Source organism: Erpetoichthys calabaricus, chromosome 7 (genome assembly GCF_900747795.2).
Source record: "Erpetoichthys calabaricus chromosome 7, fErpCal1.3, whole genome shotgun sequence".
Taxonomy (NCBI): domain Eukaryota; kingdom Metazoa; phylum Chordata; class Cladistia; order Polypteriformes; family Polypteridae; genus Erpetoichthys; species Erpetoichthys calabaricus.
Genome location: NC_041400.2, coordinates 82,594,160 through 82,615,420, shown reverse-complemented (window position 1 = coordinate 82,615,420; position 21,261 = coordinate 82,594,160). Strand labels below are relative to the sequence as shown.

General features: G+C 37.9%; 1 protein-coding gene across 1 annotated transcript in view; it reads left to right on the top strand.

Annotated features, from left to right (window-relative positions):
• rusc2 (RUN and SH3 domain containing 2) overlaps positions 1–21,261 on the top strand; it is a 329,699-nt gene that overhangs the window by 199,809 nt on the left and 108,629 nt on the right. The window contains exon 7 of the mRNA XM_051929450.1: positions 1,440–1,516. Within this exon, the coding sequence (XP_051785410.1) occupies positions 1,440–1,516 (77 nt within the window). The remainder of the gene's footprint in view (positions 1–1,439; positions 1,517–21,261) is intronic.

The window sequence follows — 21,261 nt, the reverse complement described above, 5'->3', positions numbered from 1 at the left end:
TTTTGCCTAGAAATTAAATTACAATGCATATTAGTTATCACAGTACTGTTTATCCCTTCATGTACTGTACAGTTCTAAACCTGGCGTCTCCTAAACTTCCTTCCTCCATTCCCTAAGTTTAAACAGTCCTCAACTAACTTACTCATGTGCCTCCACAACACATTCGTGCCGCTCTGGATTAAATGTAACCCATTACAGCGGTACAGGTCCCAAATGAGTTCCAAAAGGAGTCCCAATGCCCTATAAACCCCTTCTATCACACACCAAGATTTGAGCCATGTGTTAAGCATTCTGATTTCCTCAATCTTACCTGGACTGGTTTGTGACACAGGCAGAACTTCAGAGAATACTGCTTTGTCCATTCTGCTCCTCAGCTTGGCACCTAATTCTTTAAATTTGGACTGTAGAACTGAAAGCCTACCCTTATGTGTGTCATTTGTTCCATCGTTACTGAATTCACCCCGCACCAGCCACTCCATGTCCACCCTTCCTGGGGGGGGTGGGGGGTTCTCCTACTGCTGCACTTGGAAGGCAACACACCGTATAAGACTCTCTCTCTCTGGAGCAAGCTTACCAACCTTCTATCTATATAAAAGCAATGTTGGGAAAAACTGTTTTGCTACACCCTCTGAAGTATTATTTGGTCAATATTGCATTGTATTTTGCTATTATAAGGCAAAGAAAAAGGTAGTTAACATAGGAAGACAGATTATTATGACCTGTTAAAGTGTAGGTCTTTCCTTTAGAGATGTTGCATAGACAGTCAAAGTGTCAGTAAGTGCCTTTTCCTTCACCATCCAAAAGAACTTGAACATTGGAGGAAACTGGCAGACCCAAAGCCAACACAGAATCAGAAGACATGTTTATGAGAGTTTTTAATTATAATTCTTAACATTTATATAGCGCTTTTCTCAATACTCAAAGCGCTCTCCACACAGGGAGGACCCAGGAAGCAATCCCACAATCTCCTTACTGCAAAGCAGCAGCACTACCACTGCGCCACCTGTGAGGGATGATGTTTAAGACGTTTTTGAGAGTCAACAACTTGCATGATAGGCACCTCACAGGACAGCAGCAGTGTAGGGTAAAGGACGACGAAGCAGACAAAAGGGACTGCATATTTGGTGCTCTTTGTACTTTGCTGTTCTGGGGAGGGAGAAAGATGTGCTTTCCTTTTGTAAATAAACATGTCCTGTGCTGAACTCTTGTCGTTGCCTGTTTGTGTTGGGATTGGGGCAGCTGGAGCACCCCTGGGTTTCCACAACATACTCTCATCAGTTAAAATCTGTTCTTATTAATGACATGTGAAGTTACTGATCTACAAAGTTTTGCTAATGATTATGATAATGATTATGATAAAACTGTTTGGGAGAGGCATAATTCATTCACATTCAGTGACCTACTGTACTTTGTTTTTTTGTGTTTCTTTTGCTCTTCAGAGCTTGTCAAGGCCATGAACACTGCAGTGGATCTGATTGTTGCTCACTTTGGAAATAGTCGAGATCCTAGTGTAAAGGTTTGTCCTGTCTACCTTTTTTGACTGTTAGATAATGGATTGGAAGGTATGAGTTCAAATCAAAAGCTTCAGATAACCTGGAGATGGGAATCAAAGACTGAACTGTATCCTATCAGTTTTTATATTGTAACTTTACCAGTGGATGATTTACTGAGTGCCAAGTAGTAGATTTGTGGTTTTGGAAATTATTTTTCTTATTTCACCTGCCATTCACTACTATAATTCTGTTTTATATTTACACAATTTAATACAGTTAAAGTTGTGTAAATCAAAGTCAACGCAAAAGAGTAACACCTTTTCTCTATCCTACTAAGGTACGAAATGAAGAAAGTTAGCCGAATGTGCTATGTTCTCTTTAAAAATAATTTTCGTTTACAGCGTTTATTCTGGGCATCTTCCTAGATTACATTACTGTTAGTTGTTGTGGGCTTTCCTAAGAACATATTACTCTTAATCAATTTAGGATACCGGATAAAAAAAATCATTCTCATAATATAAACAGGAGGTTACAACACTTGACGATATCTTACTCATCTGTATTTGTAATAAATTATTAAAGAATCATTTTGACCCATGTAATTAATTTTAAAGCAATCACTTCTATCTTTAAGGCATCTACATTAGGAAGTAATTAACTTTTATAAGTTAATGTTAATTAAAATTATCAGTTTACTGCTTGCTAGTCTAGAGTTTTCTTATAATTAAGCAGTAAAGTATGCATTGAAAATACACAGCTGTCAAAATAATTTGATCACTGCCTTTTATTATGTTTAACAGAAACATGTTAATACCAAAATATTAACATAATTAAAATAGGAAAGGTAGTTTACTGTTCACTGTTGTACTGATGCAGATTTAGTACACATCCTTCATGTTTTCCTGCGGTGGGCTGGCACCCTGCCCGGGATTTGTTCCTGCCTTGCATCCTGTGTTGGCTGGGATTGGCTCCAGCAGACCCCCATGACCCTGTGTTTGGATATAGTGGGTTGGATAATGACTGACTTCATGTTTTCATGTTTCATTCTTGTGTTTTGAAACCGTCATTAACATACAGCACAACATTGTAATCGGGACAGTAGAAGCATGTGTTTTTTGTATTTTTTTTATTGCTTAAGCATGACAGGATAGAATGTCAGTGCCTGATACATACGAATGACGCCACCCATTGTATTATTCTAGGCTAATACAGCACAAGGCTTAGTGACTTCTATATTTCACGTAAATAAGCGTTGCCAATGGCTGTAATTGTGAACAGTGCTTAGGAGACTGATGTCTTTCTTGTCATTTCACTTGATAGCAATCATTTTGCCTTTCTGCTATTCAGCTACAAGTGAACAAAGTCTCCAGGCATATCACAGCAGTTTGGTCATACAGTATCTTATGTATCAGTTTCACTATATTTGAGAAGCAGTTCACATTGTCTTCACATTGACTATTGCTTGATTCAACTAATGGTTCAGTTTTAGTTTATTCTAAAACTATTCACTTATCAGTTGCAGACTAGTGTTTATCCTGTTGGGTTTTCATGTTCTAAAAAAAATTCTATGTTTTGTTTGTAAATATCTATAACACATTTCTATAATGAAAAACACCATATTTTATTGTGACCAGAGAGTTTAGTCTTTGAGATTTACATAGTGTGAAAGCAATATCTTCAAAATGTGTTGTGCAGTGTTCCCCATGTCTATATAAGTACAGTGGAACCTCCGTAATATAATTCGTTCCAAAACTCTGGTCGTAAACCGAGTTCGTCGTGAACCGAAGCAGTTTCTCCCATAGGATTGTATGTAAATACAATTAATCCATTCCAGACTGTACGAACTGTATGTAAATATATATATGTTTTAGTTTTTAAGCACAAATATAGTTAATTATACCATAGAATGCACAGCGTAATGGTAAACTAAATGTAAAAGCATTGAATAACACTGAGAAAACCTTGAACAACAGAGAAAACTAACACTGCAATAGTTCGCGCTATAGTGCTAGGAACCGCTCGCTAAAAACACTTTTTTTAATGAGTTTTAAGCCCAGGGGAAAAAATGAATATTTGAAAAACCCGTAATTTAATAAACCACCAAGAAAAGTAACACTGCAACAATGCAGGCTACAAACCGATCACTATAAATAGAACTGAAAACAAAAACAAGCCTTCTCTACCTTATGCGTCTCTCGCTCGCTCTCTCTCGCTCTCTCTGTGTGTGTGTGTGCGTGCATGCATCTCTCTTTTGCGAGCCTGGAGCGCCTGTTTGTGTGTCTCTCTAACGCGCTCCTGTGTGTGTGCGCACCTCTCTCTCCCACGCCTGTGTGTGTGTGCGTGCGTCTCTCTTTTGCGAACCTGGAGCGCCTGTGTGTGTGTGTCTCTCTAGAGCGCTCCTGTGTGTGTGCACGCCTCTCTCGCGCGTGCTCCTGTGTGTGTGCACGGCTCTCTCTGTCTTGCACTGCCTGTGTGTGTGACTCTGTCTCTCTTGCTGACTCTATCTCGCGCTGCCTGTGTGTGTGTGTGTGTGAGTGTGTGTGTGTTTGTGTTTGTCGTGCTCTCTCGCTCTCTCTCTTGCTTGCTGCACAGGAAATGCACAGGGAGAGACTGAACATGTACAAACCGAAAGGGAACCTGGCTTGGTCGTATACTGAGTGTGTGGTCGTGAACCGAAGCAAAAGTTTGGCGAACTTTTTGGTCGTAAACCGAGTTGTACGTGTACCGAGATGTTCGTGAACCGAGGTTCCACTGTAGTGTGAAGTGCAATCCCAACCAACTTTTAAAACATTGGAGAATGTACCCCTAAAATGCTGATATGTAAAAGTGTAAGCTTTGTTTAAGGTTCTGTAAGGGTCCACTCTTATTATGTCCTTCAAACTGTAGTCTTTTTATCATAGTCGTAAATGCATGATCTGTGCAGACCTTGTAGCTTTCAATAATGCATTCTGTTTATCATTACCATGACTGTTCAGTTGTTTCTCAAGGATGGGTTGTACCAACTGAAATCCTTTAAAAATTTGTGATTCAAGATTTGATGCATCTTTTGAAAATATTCTGTGTAACTGTAACATTTCAGAATGGTCTTGATCAGTTCAGGAGGCTGCTTCTTTCTTGTATATAAGATAAAACTTATCCAGATTCTCTGTTGAACATCGCAGTAGACAGTAAACCTTTTTCATTTAGAACAGAAGGTAATAAAAAAAACCTTGTACATTTTCTATAATTTTTTTGACATGAATGGTAGAGTTCTTAAAGTAGTTGTAAGAGCCATTTTCCTTGTTCTATAAGATTCATGAATGTTTATTAGATGACAATGCGTAAACTATGGAAGGTTCCTATAACCCCCGTGAATAGAATCGTTTTGGTATGTTCTTGCCATTTCTAATAGCTTGGAGTAAACATCACTGTTAGTTAGTGTCAGCCTTGCCTTGTATAAGGTGTGGAGGCATACGGTTTTTAACCGTGACCGCACATTATCGTGCCTAGGCACTTGCCTATGTGCCAGACGGCTTAAGAGCCTTTACGAAATTAAGAACCTTTAAGTAGGAAAGAAGAAATTAAGAACCTTTAAGTTTAAAAATACTAAAGTCTTTCAAGAAAAGCTAAGTTTATAGAAGATTAATTTTTTCCTTTTTTTTGCCTTTTATTCTACGTGTGTAACTATTTTTTCTTTTATTCTTGTGTGGACTATTTACTTTTACCTTTCACTAAATACCTTTAAAACGAACTCTTGGACTCTGAGAATTCTTTTGACACGCGTCTTACCCGTGCCTGATGACACCTTATATATTTTAGCAGCTACACTAGTAGTGCAGTAAAGTAATAACTTTTTGAAACTTACTCATATAAAGCACTTTATCTGGTGCCTGACTTGTAATTTATGCCAAGGCATGTGGTCCAATATGCTGTGTTTTTAGTGAAGGGATTTTATTTTTGGCTTCTTTGTAGCTGTTGCTGTGGACCCAGTGATAACTGAAGTAAAAAGTCATAGTTTATATAAAGCTATAATTAAATGCACATGCCTAATAAATAACTACTGTATATACATGAAAAGCCAGTTAGCAAGTGCATAATTCAGGTTCTGTAGAACATTTAACTTCAATTTAATAGCATATGCTCAAAAAATACTGTAATATGCTATCATGTTATACTGAATCACTTTCATTTACTCTTTTGCCAAATGCTGTGATATGTTCACAGACAAACTACTTACAGTGGTGTGAAAAACTATTTGCCCCCTTCCTGATTTCTTATTCTTTTGCATATTTGTCACACAAAATGTTTCTGATCATCAAACACATTTAACCATTAGTCAAATATAACACAAGTACACATAAAATGCAGTTTGTAAATGGTGGTTTTATTATTTAGGGAGAGAAAAAAAATCCAAACCTACATGGCCCTGTGTGAAAAAGTAATTGCCCCCTGAACCTAATAACTGGTTGGGCCACCCTTAGCAGCAATAACAGCAATCAAGCGTTTGCAACAACTTGCAATGAGTCTTTTACAGCGCTCTGGAGGAATTTTGGCCCACTCATCTTTGCAAAATTGTTGTAATTCAGCTTTATTTGAGGGTTTTCTAGCATGAACTGCCTTTTTAAGGTCATGCCATAGCATCTCAATTGGATTCAGGTCAGGACTTTGACTAGGCCACTCCAAAGTCTTCATTTTGTTTTTCTTCAGCCATTCAGAGGTGGATTTGCTGGTGTGTTTTGGGTCATTGTCCTGTTGCAGCACCCAAGATCGCTTCAGCTTGAGTTGACGAACAGATGGCCGGACATTCTCCTTCAGGATTTTTTGGTAGACAGTAGAATTCATGGTTCCATCTATCACAGCAAGCCTTCCAGGTCCTGAAGCAGCAAAACAACCCCAGACCATCACACTACCACCAACATATTTTACTGTTGGTATGATGTTCTTTTTCTGAAATGCTGTGTTCCTTTTATGCCAGATGTAACGGGACATTTGCCTTCCAAAAAGTTCAACTTTTGACTCATCAGTCCACAAGGTATTTTCCCAAAAGTCTTGGCAATCATTGAGATGTTTCTTAGCAAAATTGAGACGAGCCCTAATGTTCTTTTTGCTTAACAGTGGTTTGCGTCTTGGAAATCTGCCATGCAGGCCGTTTTTGCCCAGTCTCTTTCTTATGGTGGAGTCGTGAACACTGACCTTAATTGAGGCAAGTGAGGCCTGCAGTTCTTTAGACGTTGTCCTGGGGTCTTTTGTGACCTCTCGGATGAGTCGTCTCTGCGCTCTTGGGGTAATTTTGGTCGGCCGGCCACTCCTGGGAAGGTTCACCACTGTTCCATGTTTTTGCCATTTGTGGATAATGGCTCTCACTGTGGTTCGCTGGAGTCCCAAAGCTTTAGAAATGGCTTTATAACCTTTACCAGACTGATAGATCTCAATTACTTCTGTTGTCATTTGTTCCTGAATTTCTTTGGATCTTGGCATGATGTCTAGCTTTTGAGGTGCTTTTGGTCTACTTTTCTGTGTCAGGCAGCTCCTATTTAAGTGATTTCTTGATTGAAACAGGTGTGGCAGTAATCAGGCCTGGGGGTGGCTACGGAAATTGAACTCAGGTGTGATACACCACAGTTAGGTTATTTTTTAACAAGGGGGCAATTACTTTTTCATACAAGGCCATGTAGGTTTGGATTTTTTTTCTCCCTAAATAATAAAAACAATCATTTAAAAACTGCATTTTGTGTTTACTTGTGTTATATTTGACTAATGGTTAAATGTGTTTGATGATCAGAAACATTTTGTGTGAAAAACATGCAAAAGAATAAGAAATCAGGAAGGGGGCAAATAGTTTTTCACACCACTGTAACTGAATTATTAACTTTGTGTCATTAACATTGCCTCACTTTCTGAACCCAATTAATTTTTGACAGGTACATTTGAATCCATAAGGTATTACTAGTAGAACCATGCTGTATATATTACAGCTGAGACATTAGTTACTCCTTAATTTTCTTGTTTGACTTGCTTTCTTTGCTTCCGTTCTTTTTCTTCTGTAAGCTTTAATGGTCATTTGACTTTTTTTATTGCCATTTTAGTTTTTGGCTTTTGGCTTTCATTCATGGATTATTGTCTTTAGCAGACTTGTTTTGGTAATGTAGGATTACCTTTTAGTTCAGTAATTTATTAATTGGTATTTTCTTTTATTTGTTAACTTGCTTTAGTTGGATTTTGAAATAATTTCTTTTATTATGCATTATTTTGCTGAAGTCTTTGCAAGTCACTGCAATGCACTTTCTTTGGCACAAAAACAACATAGGATGTTTTCCACAGCTGTATAACCTTCTGCAAACTCAGATCATTTTCTGTAGTAGCTGTCTATATAAGCTGATAGCAATCAAACATTCATGCTCCTTGATTCTTGACAGTGTATATACATATTTGGCACAGAGAAAATTTTGCCCTTTTTTAGTTTAGAAATAAAATGATCAAACAAAGCATCTGCCGTGCACCATCACCAAGACAAGCTCATAATATAAATTAGCTAGATCAGTTCAGTGGAACATTGCACCATAAGAAACACTCCATGCATCTCCTTAAATGTAGACTCTTTTGGCTGCTATGGAACAAGAAGTCTTTAAGAGGAAATAAGCCTTTCACACCACTCATTTCTTTATGATATATTTACTTGTACCCACATATGCAACACAACCAAGGAGGCTTTGTGCCTCAGGTGCTGCATGAAAGATGCTCTTTGGCCTACCAAAAATTGTCCTATACTATTAAAGAGACAATTTTTATTCAAGATCCTTACAGTTCAATCACCGAACATGGTGATTAGCTACTACATAAGCTCATAGGACCAGAAGAATAATCAGTTGCAGGCAACCACTTGCTGAATTCATAAGATTGTGACAAATTCAATGATTAGATGCCATGTTTCCAGCAGAATACCATAATACCTTTCAGTAGTACTGTGAAGGCGAAGGTGAACCGTCTTAAGGTCACTGCCTTGGCTCTGCCCCGTGGATGCAGAGGACTATACAGTAGTAGCTAAGGGAGTAAACCAGGACAGAAAATCAATTTATACTGATTGCATTGCCTGTACCTAAAATTCCCATAAACCTTCACCTTGAATATATCCTCATAATTTATCCTCTGGCTATGACATGCATCTTGCTCTCTCGACCCAGCGTTCTAAATCGTCACATAGCAGTTAAGTTATGATGATCAAGCACTGAGATTGATAGTTGTTAATACCATTCTCCAGAAAACACAAATACAGTTGGTTCTTTCCATACACTTATTTGGGCACATATAATCTGCCTGTAGACTGAATCTAAGAATACAACTTCTAAGTTCATCCACCTTATGTAAGCAACACCTTATGTGTTTCAGACATGTCCAATCAGGAGTAGACCTTTAGGCAGACCCAGGACATGCTGGACAGATTATATCTTTTAATTGGCCTTGGAACACCTAAGCATCCACCTGGGGAAGTTGGAGGAGGTGGCAGTGAAAAGGGCATCTTTGCTTAGAATACTACCCCACTACCCACAACTGGAGACGTGGCAGAAAATGGATGGATTAAGATTAATGTTCCCTCTAAGGAGTGGCCTTTTTTCCACGAGAGCAAAAAGTTTCACAAATCAAAAATTTTTGAGTACCTTTATTAACAGTGCATTTCTGTATACCTTATTTACAATAGTTCATATTTAATGGTATCAATAAGATTAATTGAACTGATATGTTTTTTAAGTTAATTTCTACTCCAAATTTCGCTGAATATTATGTTTCTGTAAGTTACAAACTCTATGAACATTAACAGTCTATCCATAATTCAAAAAGAGTCTAACTCTGATCAAGTTTTCCAAAAACAGCATCCAAAGAATTTCTAGATCTTGTTTTTATATTTTTCCTTCTTCTTCTTCTTGTTGTTGTTGTTCTTTTTTTATTCTTATGTTAAATCCTCTTTCACAGTCAGCAGTTAAGGCCTAGAATCTGCCCCAAATGTCCAAAAGTGGAAAAAAAAACTCCTGGAAGTAATCCTGTTATTTAGTAAATTTAACCATATCTGAAATGCCTTTATAGTTCCAGTTTCCATCTTTTCATTAATTACAGTGTTGGCCAAATTATTATAATATTTGATCTTTTTGAGAAGTTTGTTGTAATTTTCTGTCTGAATCAAATGATGTTGCTAGTATTTTCACTATTATCACTCAGATTGTGTTGCAAATGGATATTAATATGATTAAGAATTGTTTTTGTGTGGTTTTTGCATGGCTTTGTCTGAAAATAATATTTTTTTGTGGGGTGACACAAAGGCATTAAAATTTGGCCTATTTCTGTGTTTTGAAGACAATTTTACAACATGACATTTTCGCTATTTCTGCACACCTTTTAAAACGGTTTGAGCTTATATATAAATAAGCCTGCACACGCAAACAAATTCTAACACACAAATTTAGTTTTTGCGGAAGTTTGACGCGAATCTTCTCTGGAACTTGTACGAAAGTGAGATTGGGTAAGAAAAGTGACATCAGCCCACGAAAAAAAGGTCAGGTTAGAGTTTTACTGGAAGAAACGACTATGACCCAGGTGGAAATTGCTAAGAAACTTGGTGTTTGTCAAGCATTTGTCAGTATTTGTCGAAGGAAGTTGAAAGGCAACCAAGGATTCTCTCCAAAGCGTGAAGGTTTGTGCGGCAGGAAACGCCTCTCAACATCCAGAGATGATCGGAGGCTGGTCAACATCTGTCTCCATCACAGGAAAGCCTCCTCAAAGCAACTGAAACAGATGTGGCAGGAGCATGGAGTTGCAGCCAGTTCAAGGACAGTACGTCGCCGGCTTTTTACAGCCGGTTTGAAGGCATGTCGGCCCTTGAAAAAACCTCTTCTTATGATGACAATGAAGAGGAAGAGGTTGGACTGGGTGAAAAAGTATTCTGACTGGTCAAAGGTAAGAATTGCTTCAGAACACATCTGGAATATTTTCAATAATTTTGTGACAATTATCTAAAATCTAATTAACTAAATAAATAACTGAACACACATTGAATTTTTTTTAAACAGGTTGTTTTTTCGGATGAGAGTTTGATGCACGTCCTTGAGGACCGTGCTCAATTTGTGCGCCGACGTCCTGGTGAGAAATTCCACCCAGATTGTGTTAGACAGTTAAGCACCCACTTTCTGTAATGGTTTGGGGTGCCATCAGAGGTCACGGCGTGAGTCGTCTGCACATCATGGAAGGAACGATGCGCCAGGATCAATACATCCAAGTCCTGGAAACACGGCTCCTTCCTCAGTTAAGGGACTGGACTCAAGGATCTCATCAGGATGTCATTTTCCAGCAAGATAATGCCCCTTGCCACACATCCAAAAAGGTTAAGAAGTACCTGGCCGAAAAAAAACTCCAATTGCTCGACTGGTCTGCAAAACAGTGCGGACATGAATCCCATAGAGAATGTGTGGAAGATGCTGAAAGATAAGATGCATGAATGCAGGATCACAACCAAGCAACATCTTAGTGAACGCCTTCTACATGTATGGTTTCACGACAAGGACATTAAAAAGTGTGCAGAGGACATGATTGCAGGCATGCCTAACAGAATACAGGCAGTGATTAAAGCACGTGGAGGCTGGACAAAATACTGACATTTTGGAGGACATTTAGAGTGTCAAGGAAACAAAACCTTAATTTCCCATAAAACTTTCTAAATATATGCTGAAAACCTATTTGGTTTGTGTTTTACATAAGTAACTACAAATACAAAGAATTGCATGTCATTTATAATGCACCATATTGGTAATTTTTAGCTTTGAATCGGCAAAAACTGCAGAAAACCAAAATCTATACTAATAAAAGGCAAAGCCCTCACTGACTGACTGACTCACTCACTCACTCAAAAATTTGGCAGGCTCATTCCTTACAGCTTACTTACAAAAGTTAGGCAAGTTTCATTTCGAAATTCAAAGCGTAACAGTCATAACTGGAACCTCTTTTTTGTCCATATACTGTAATGGACGGGGGTGGAGTCGCGTATCGCGTCATCACGCCTCCTACATAATCACGTGAAACGCCTTGGGGCCGATCTGGAAGAAGGTAGCGCAGCGCCTTGATTTAAACGATTCCATGTCTTGGTGGGTTTAATACTGTGTAAGCATACATATTAACACGTGCAATTAAACGTGTGCATTTACGGGGTGATTTCTCAGGCTTAAAAGCTCGCCTTTTATTAAAAAAGTAAATGCAAACTGTTTTCATTCTGAAGGGCACAAACCACATTGGATTTTGTAATGATAGTTGATTAGTAAGGTCTATTAAGGGATACTTACAGAATGATTAGTAATGCCTGTGAATGCCGATGCAAGTAGGAGAATGGGCGTGAACTGAAGAACGAGTAGTAACATGTACAGTAAATGTCTCTAAAGTCTGTCTATTAAAAAGTTGTTATATCTTTCAATCCTGTGTATTGATTAAACTGCGAACCTAACAAGATCACTACATGGTGTCAGAAGTGGCGGATTGGAAGAGGAATGTGAAGAAGAGGTTCAGCTTTTGAACGAGTCTCGTGTCTGTGAGTAACCCGAAAACGTGGTCAGAAAGCGCTAAGACATTCTAGCAAAAGAGAAAAAAAAATATGGAAGGATTATAGCCCCCACCAAATCTCCAGTTAAAGGGAAATGTAGCTGAAAATTGGAAAAGATTTAAACAGAGATTCGAGTTGTATCTTGCTGCGATTGAAGCAGATAGGAAAAGTGAAAAAATGAAAGCGTCTATGCTTCTACAGTACATGTAATTGGCGAAGAGGCGCTAGAGGTGTATAACAATTTTCAGTTTGAAGAAGATGGAGACAATATGAGATTGAACAAAATAGTTGAAAAATTCGAAGCATATTGCAACCCAAAGCGCAATGTGACGTTTGAGCGGCACAAGTTTTTTACATGTTTCCAGAAAAGCGGCGAAACAATAGACCAGTATGTGACGGAATTGCGTAATAGGAGCTGTTCTAAGAAGAAACCGTCGAGACATCAAAGGACCAATAACCTCTAATCAGAACACTAACACCAGCGAAACAAATATTAACGAGAAAACAAGTATAAATCAGGAAAGAACATCTCAACTGCAAACAAAATTAACCAGAAGATCAAAATGTCAAGTAAAACCACCAGAACGACTCATTGAGACATGTTGAGGATTAAAGGAACATTTTCAATTAAGAAATGCTGAATTCCTTTAACAGTTGTGCTTTTTATACAGAGTTTGAATGCTGGATGTATGCCTGAAATGTTCTGGATAGTTCAGTTGTTTGAAGTGATAAAGTTTATCAAAGTAGCATTTGAAATGTATAACATTACTAAGCTTATAAGTACTGCCTTACTTCTCTTTAAGAAAGGAAGATGTAGTGATACTTGATTTAAACGATTCCATGTCTTGGTGGGTCTAAAAAGGAGAAACCCTCATTTATAAAGGTTTGCTGCAGATGACTTAACTGAAAATAAATGAATAGTTCCTATGTGTATAATACATATTTATCTATTTGACTTATGCCTTTATTCCAGCATCTTGCAACATCTGAGGTACAATTTGTTACATTACTTTTGTTTTTTGCAGCACAGGCAGGTGAAGTGACTTCCTCAGGGTCACACAGTGGTGTCAGTACTAGGATTTGAACTGACAAGCTCCGGGTTTGCTGAAATATTACTGAAGAAAGAAAAAAACGAAAACGGGCAAATGGGGCTATGCATACAAATGTCCATCCATCCATTATCCAACCCGCTATATCCTAAATACAGGAGCCAATCCCTGCCAACACAGGGCACAAGGCAGGAAACAAACCCCGGGCAAGGTGCCAGCCCACCGCAGGGCGCACACACCCACACACACCCACACACCAGGGACAATTTAGAATCGCCAATGCACCTAACCTGTATGCCTTTGGACTGTGGGAGGAAACCGGAGTACCCGGAGGAAACCCAGACAGACACGGGGAGAACATTCAAACTCCACGCAGGGAAGCGAACCCGGGTCTCCTAACTGGCACCTTTCACTGCGCCACCATGCCGCCCGCATACAAACTTAAAAGGTTTAAATAAAACAGAAATATATACCTTTATTTTTACTTCCTTAACTTGTGGAGGATGTATCCTGTAGCAAAGCCCTAACTTTTTTCATGAAAGCCCCATTCAGTCAATAAGCCTTAAAAACAGGTGTAAAGTTAAACTTGCAGCACCACTATTCAATTACACTTGCCTAATGCCTCTCCTAAGGGGACATACTGTGGGATCTGGGCATCAGTCAAAGCACCAATCACAGGCCCAATTAGAAAGCGGGAAGGGGTGATTTGTCATCTCCCTCCCATGTAACAATCACAGCCCGTGTTACAACGCACTATGTCAGTATGTGTATATGCATATATGTGTATGTGTGTATATGTATGTGTATATATATGTTGATATGTGTATATATATATGTATATATATGTGGATGTGGATGTGTATATGTATATATATATATATGTGTATATATATATGTATATGTAGATATGTGTATATGTAGATATGTATATACAGTAGTATCTCAAACCTCATTTAGTGGTTTAAACACAATCACATCTGCCTCTGAAGCTCTGGCAAGTCCTTCAAATTTTGCCTTTTTAAGAGACGACCTGCAGTAAATTTGTAAATACAGTATCCCTCATCAAGGAAATGACTCTCCAAGCATCATCTATACCCAGCTCCTCACGATGTGCCACACATATTTGCTCTGATAAGTGTGGAATAGACTGCTGTAGAAGAACAACTACACATTTTTGTTTGCCCTGTATAACTGATGCACTATCTGGGGTAAACATTACCATCTGGTTTAACTGTAACTTGTTTTCCATTTAAAACTGTTGAATAGCCCCAGGAGTAGATAAACGTTGCATGCTGTTAATGTTATTATGCCAATGAACACAGTTTTATTAATGGATTTGCTTTCATTCCTAAATGTAATATATAAAACTAGCATTTTTGAAACGTATGTGATTCATTGCCTTTCAAAGTGCGGTAGGCAGATTTTCTAATTTTATTTAATATGTCTGTTTTGATTGTTGAATTTATGCACTCAGTTATCTCAAAGGTGTAATTCTTACTTTGCCAACTATCTGGTATTTTCACATATTTGACAAAATGATCTTGAATTTCCTGGGCTACCAACATAGAAAAATTTATTTTCACAGCCAACTAAATATTACTTACTAAGATGTGTACCTCATCCGGTGTTCCTTTTTATCGCTACACAAGTACTTTTCTGTCTTCACCTTTTTTGCCAGAATTGTATCATTTGTTTTTTTCAACAAACCTTTTGATTGATTTTTAAGTTATGTTACTGAATAGATAAGAGATTTATGGTTCATATGGATATGGTCCACTTTCCAGTCACTCTATACCTTCCTTAAGTCCATTTGTTAAACAACTTTCAAGCATATTGTGCAAATTACACTATCCATCTCCAAGTAGTTAAAAATTTTTCCCAGAAGCACATGCTGTCCAGTGCTTTGCAGTAAGTCTGTTTTAACAAGACATTCCAGCATCAGCCATTCTGTTTTAAGCCCCAAACACTGTTTATTTGATTTAATACTTCAACTCTCTTCAGCTTTTCACTTAGACATGGTTAAAATGACAAAGAAAGAACAGTGGAGTTCGATGAAACAACAGCATAGACTGTTTCATATAGCACAACTTTGCCTGAAACTTATTTAAAATTGGTCGATAAAGGATTGTATACGCCTGATAAATAGTCAAAACTTTTGAAGATCAGTATTCTAAAGCCATGACTCGCAGCTAGGACCTTGTTGTTCTAAGGTCTTGACATTATATATATATAGATATATATATATAGATAGATAGATAGATAGATACTTTATTAATCCCAATGGGAAATTCACATTCTTCAGCAGCAGCATACTGATACAATAAATAATATTAAATTAAAGAATGATAATAATGCAGGTGAAAAACAGACAATTAATAATTGTAATTGATTTAGCTAACTTTTTATGTAATTGTGGATATTTTAATTTTAAATATTGAGTCTTTTTGTGAGTAACCATGTGAAATCTGTGAGCAAAGTACCTGAAATGTTTGAGTGATCTCTGATGTGCTCAACTTAGAGGGAACATTGATCAGGATATGTTATGTACTGTATGCTCATCAGTGTAGTTCACTAGACAAATACATGCACATTGAATATCTCACAAGAAAGGAATGAGTGTATCAGCATTTTTATTTTAATGCATTCATATTTATTATGGCATCAAATATATTGCTTGTTAGACTAACGCACAAGTCAGAATTTCACAATACTCTATACACATGACAATACTACTACTACCACTACTACTACTACTACTATCTCCTGAGAAAACCTTGCAAAAGGAAGATTGGTAATTTCATCTTTTAAAAGTAGGAATTCTGCATACATTAATGATGAAGCAAGGGTATTTTTCTGAACTCTGAAAACCATGATACAATGTATTTTCCTCCTTGTCAGACATCAGTCTTACTTCACCTGTCAACTGCAGTCCTCCAACAAGAGGATATTAAGCTATGCTATACATATTTGTTGCCACTTTGCAACAGGATGGTTGACACTGGAAGATGATCAGAGACACTGGAAAATTGAGTGCAACTTCAAAAACAGTGCAATAATATCCATGGAATATTGTTATTATAACTGTTACTTTAGTAGGTTATTTCCTATGGCCATAACAGTGTCAATGTTATTCTTCTGATGGCTGTGGGTCATTCAGTGTTAAATATGCCATTTGTGTCGTGTGTGTCACGGTCTTTTCATCTCTGTTCTTGTTACTGTATTATTCTTGATGTTGCTGAACAATATTGTAACTTATTATGTTTTTCTTCTTCTTTTTTTTCATTTTCTTCTCCTACTACTGTGAATTTAATATTAATAATACTTATTATCATCTTTTGTGCAACCCTAGTGTTAGTATCAGAAAACTGCAAAATGTCTTCCAGAGTGCCACTTCGTTTGCCTACTTCATTGACTTTAAGCTGATATTTAACTTTAATTATTTGCAAGAATCTGTGCATGATCACCGAAAAAATATATCTGAAAGGAATATTGTGGGAGGGTGATGTATAAAACTCTCATCAGGTCAGGTCAGGTCGGGGAGCATGCACCGGTACAGTGCGTTGCTGCATCCACCACATGATGAAACAGCTCGGGATTCTGGTTGGCAACCCCCCAGGCAGACACACAGTACAGTTCCACCCTCCGGAAATGACCCTCTATTTGCCGCAGCCAGGTGTTACGTGGGTGTCCCTTTGGCCTGGTCCAGCCACTTGGGTCCTCAACAATGAGGATCCTGCCAGCTGGATTACCGTCGGGGAATTGCACCACATAGACATACCATAGTGCCGTAACTGATGCTCCCTCACAATGCAGGTAATGTGTCTCATTTGGGACTCAATGATCAACCGCTCATTTGACACAAAGTCAAACCAGTGGTACCCAAGGATTCTCCTAAGAGACATAGTACCAAATGAGTCTAGTCTTCGTATCAGGTCACTGGATAACGTCCATGTCTCGCAGCCATATACAGTCATATGAAAAAGTTTGGGAACCCCTCTTAATTCTTTGGATTTTTGTTTATCATTGGCTGAGCTTTCAAAGTAGCAACTTCCTTTTAATATATGAAATGCCTTATGGAAACAGTAGTATTTCAGCAGTGACATTAAGTTTACTGGTTTAACAGAAAATATGCAATATGCATCATTACAAAATTAGACAGGTGCATAAATTTAGGCACCCCAATAAAAATATTACATCAATACTTAGTTGAGCCTCCTTTTGCAAATATAACAGCCTCTGGACACCTCCTATAGCCTTTGATGAGTGTCTGTATTCTGGATGGAGGTATTTTTGACCATTCTTCCATACAAAATCTCTCCAGCTCAGTTAAATTTGATGGCTGCTGAGCTTGGACAGCCTGCTTCAAATTATCCCATAGATTTTGGATGATATTCAAGTCAGGGGACTGTGATGGCCATTTCAGAACATTGTACTTCTCCCTCTGCATGAATGCCTTTGTAGATTTCGAACTGTGTTTTGGGTCATTGTCTTGTTGGAATATCCAACCACTACGTAACTTCAACTTTGTGACTGATGCTTGAACATTATCATGAAGAATTTGTTGATATTGGGTTGAATTCATCCGACCCTCGACTTTAACAAGGGCCCCAGTCCCTGAACTAGCCACACAGACCCACAGCATGATGGAACCTACACCATTTTTGACAGTAGGTAGCAGGTGTTTTTCTTGGAATGCGGTGTTCTTCTTCTACCATGCAAGGCGCTTTTTGTTATGACCAAATAACTCAATTTTTGTCTCATCAGTCCAAAGCTCTTTGTTCCAAAATGAATCTGGCTTGTCTAAATGAGCATTTGCATACAACTAGCGACTCTGTTTGTGGCATGAGTGCAGAAAGGGCTTCTTTCTCATCACCCTGCCATACAGATGTTCTTTGTGCAAATTGCGCTGAATTGTAGAACGATGTACAGATACACCATCTGCAGCAAGATGTTCTTGCAGGTCTTTGGAGGTGATCTGTGGGTTGTCTGTAACTATTCTCACAATCCTGCGCATATGCCGCTCCTGTATTTTTCTTGGCCTGCCAGACCTGGGTTTAACAGCAACTGTGCCTGTGGCCTTCCATTTCCTGATACCATTCCTTAAAGTTGAAACTGACAGTTTAAAACTCTGAGTTACGTTTTTGTAGCCTTCCCCTAAACCATGAAACTGAACAATCTTTGTTTTCAGATCTTTTGAGAGTTACTTTGAGGATCCCATGCTGTCACTCTTCAGAGGAGAGTCAAAGGGAAGCACAACTTACAACTGACCACCTTAAATACCTTTTCTCATGATTGGACACACCTGTCCATGAAGTGCAAGGCTTAATGAGCTAATCCAACCAATTTGGTGTTGCAAGTAATCAGTAGTGAGCAGTTACATGCATTCAAATCAGCAAAATTACAATGGCACCCAAATTTTTGCACAGCCATTTTTTTTTTATGTAATTTCATACATCTAAATACTGCTTCACTAAAAATCTTTGTTCGGAAAACACCCCAGTAATCAGATGTTCCGAGAAAATGAAAGATGTACCACTGTTATCTTTTTTGTTGAAAGTAGAGTAAATTATTATGCAGGCTGAGAGGGGTGACTTGGACCTTTGTCTTTTTACATAGATATTGGGAGCGCCACACACCCCTTTCCAGCGACCCCAGGACCACCTATCCTCTCCCAATCTGTCTACTGACTTCATAGGAAGATCTGTGTAAATGTAGGATGAAAGGAAATGTGAGGCAAGAAATGTTGAACACATAACAAAAACAGAAATTATTTTCATGTTATAGTAATAATGACAAAACTTTGACATTAAGGGCATAATGTGTGAAGACTGAAGCCCAAATATGAAACAGACACTTTCACAAAAGGTATAATAAAACAAGTGTGCTTTTATTTAAGAATATAACTGAAGAAAAAGAAATTGTACAATTTACATGTTGCTGTGAATGTGTAAAAACTAAAGCCCAAATATAAATTGTTATGAAGTAGACATGTCTGCTTGGCTGGTACAGAGGTAATAACTGCAGTCGCATAATCAAGAGGTTGCAGGTTCGATCGTGGGTCCTCCCTGCATTTAGCATTTTGAGTAGTGAGCTGCTATTATTATTACTATTATATAATAAAAACATACATTTTCACTGGCCATCAAAATAAGGTGTCTGCCATGTTGCACCCCACAACAGAGAAGGTTTTCAGGTTGTATATTAAAATATATTTGGATTTGTACATTTCTACTAACAAAGCATTTACAGTAAATGTCCTAGTCTAGGTAGGTGCAATTCTGATACAGTTGCATAGTGTATTTACAACATATTTAATCAGTTGATTCAAATCTTTTGCAAAGGAAAGTCCATTGGCGATTTAAGTAAACCATCATTGATATCACCTATTGGTACAAGCCAACTAGGTACTAACGAAAAAACTGTTAGACATTCCTCTAATAAAACGGACTTGAAAACAGTAATACCTTGTCACGTGAGAGTAGGTGCCCGCCTTCCATCATCCTTAACACGTCTGATGGCCTGTGACTGATCTACGGCATCTTAATTTTCTATCTTAACACGAGCTTGTCACTGTTACGCCGGCAAAACTGAACAACGATGCACCAGCTTTGCGCTCCTTTTTCTTCATTAATCATTTTCTCGATGTGGAAGTTATTTTTTTCTCAAGAATGCACAAAGAAAAACTTTTAAAGATCATTGTCTCAAAGCATAAGTAATATTGTGAGTCAAGGCTACAAAAATTGCCAATGTAATACTACCATATTGCCAAAGCCTAAGATGTATGTATATATATATTGTAAAAATGAAACACAAAACCAGGATTAAGGGTTGGGGATTCCGTCCCTGTAGTTTTCTTCAAAATGCAATCTTATGGTCAGGTTTGTAGAGTGTACAACAGACAGAACATCAGCAGCAAGATGGACAATTTATGCAGTGGGAACAGAAACGGGGAAACAGTGCGCAGAGGGTTGTGGGATGGTGAAGTCATCACTGGTGGACCTGAGGAAGCGGAGAAACCTGGAAGTGACCCAAACATGTGGTGAAAAATTCAAGGGGCTGTTTTCTCGTCTTTCTTGCCAAAATAAAGAGAGATCATTAGTGCATTGTCGCAGTCCCTTGCCTTGTGGTTTTGCGTTGCTTGTCGGGTCCGTAAGCTGCTCCCTACTCGCTTCTGTGTGACAGTATCTAAAAAAAGCAGTTTCTTAAGGAGTGTGAAGTTCAGAACTGAATCCACATTTAAATTTTGTTGAAAAAATTGAAGTTGGAAAAAATAATAATGGTCATTGAAACATTTTGGCAGAATACTACAGTATCCTTAAGAATTCTGTTCTACAAGCAAACTGTGCTCTTTTAACTGTTTGGTGTAATAACTGAACCAAGTAGTTAAAAAAAGGCTAAAGTGATGAATGGGAGAAAGAACAGAGTTGAAAAACAAAGCAAAAGTGTGGTCAAATCGCAAACCAAAGGTCAAAGAAAAGCAACAAAATAATTTCAAGAGCCAGAGATCAAAAATAAAGAGAATCACAAATCATAGTATTTTATCTAGATCTTGGATACAAAATGCATTGTGAAAATCTTTTTTAACAGTTAACTAATTATTCCTTGATGCTGTGATCCTAGAACCCACATCCCTAGCAATCAGGATCTGTATCATGAAGACAGAATCCATAAACATGACGATGGCCATCATCAAAACGAAATAGTGTTAGAAAAGATGTTAAATAAAATTCAACTATTAAATATTGGTTCAAATGAAGAAAATAACTACAGCTTTGAATTCCCTGTGTATATAACCACCCGAAGACTTTTATACCACAGGAAAAGTTTAAATAAAAACTAATTTATAACATTGAGGTCCTATGCTCCTCAACTTATCAGGTCTGATGATGAATAGTGTATGGTGATACCAGCTCTGCATGGTATCAAATCTTATTGCTGGTGGAATGAGGTATCCATCTCCTTTCAATATTTCAGCTCCCACAAGGTGTTTAAGAAGCTTTTGGAAACTCTATTGTTTGACGAATTTCTGTCTAAGCGATATTAGCTGTTAGGTTTTGTAAACCTGGGAATTGTAACCAGCTAATATTTTGTTTTGAAGTCTTCAGTTATGGTAATCAATTTTCTACCCTTGTCCTGAAACACTTGTTCACAAATAGTCCCTAGA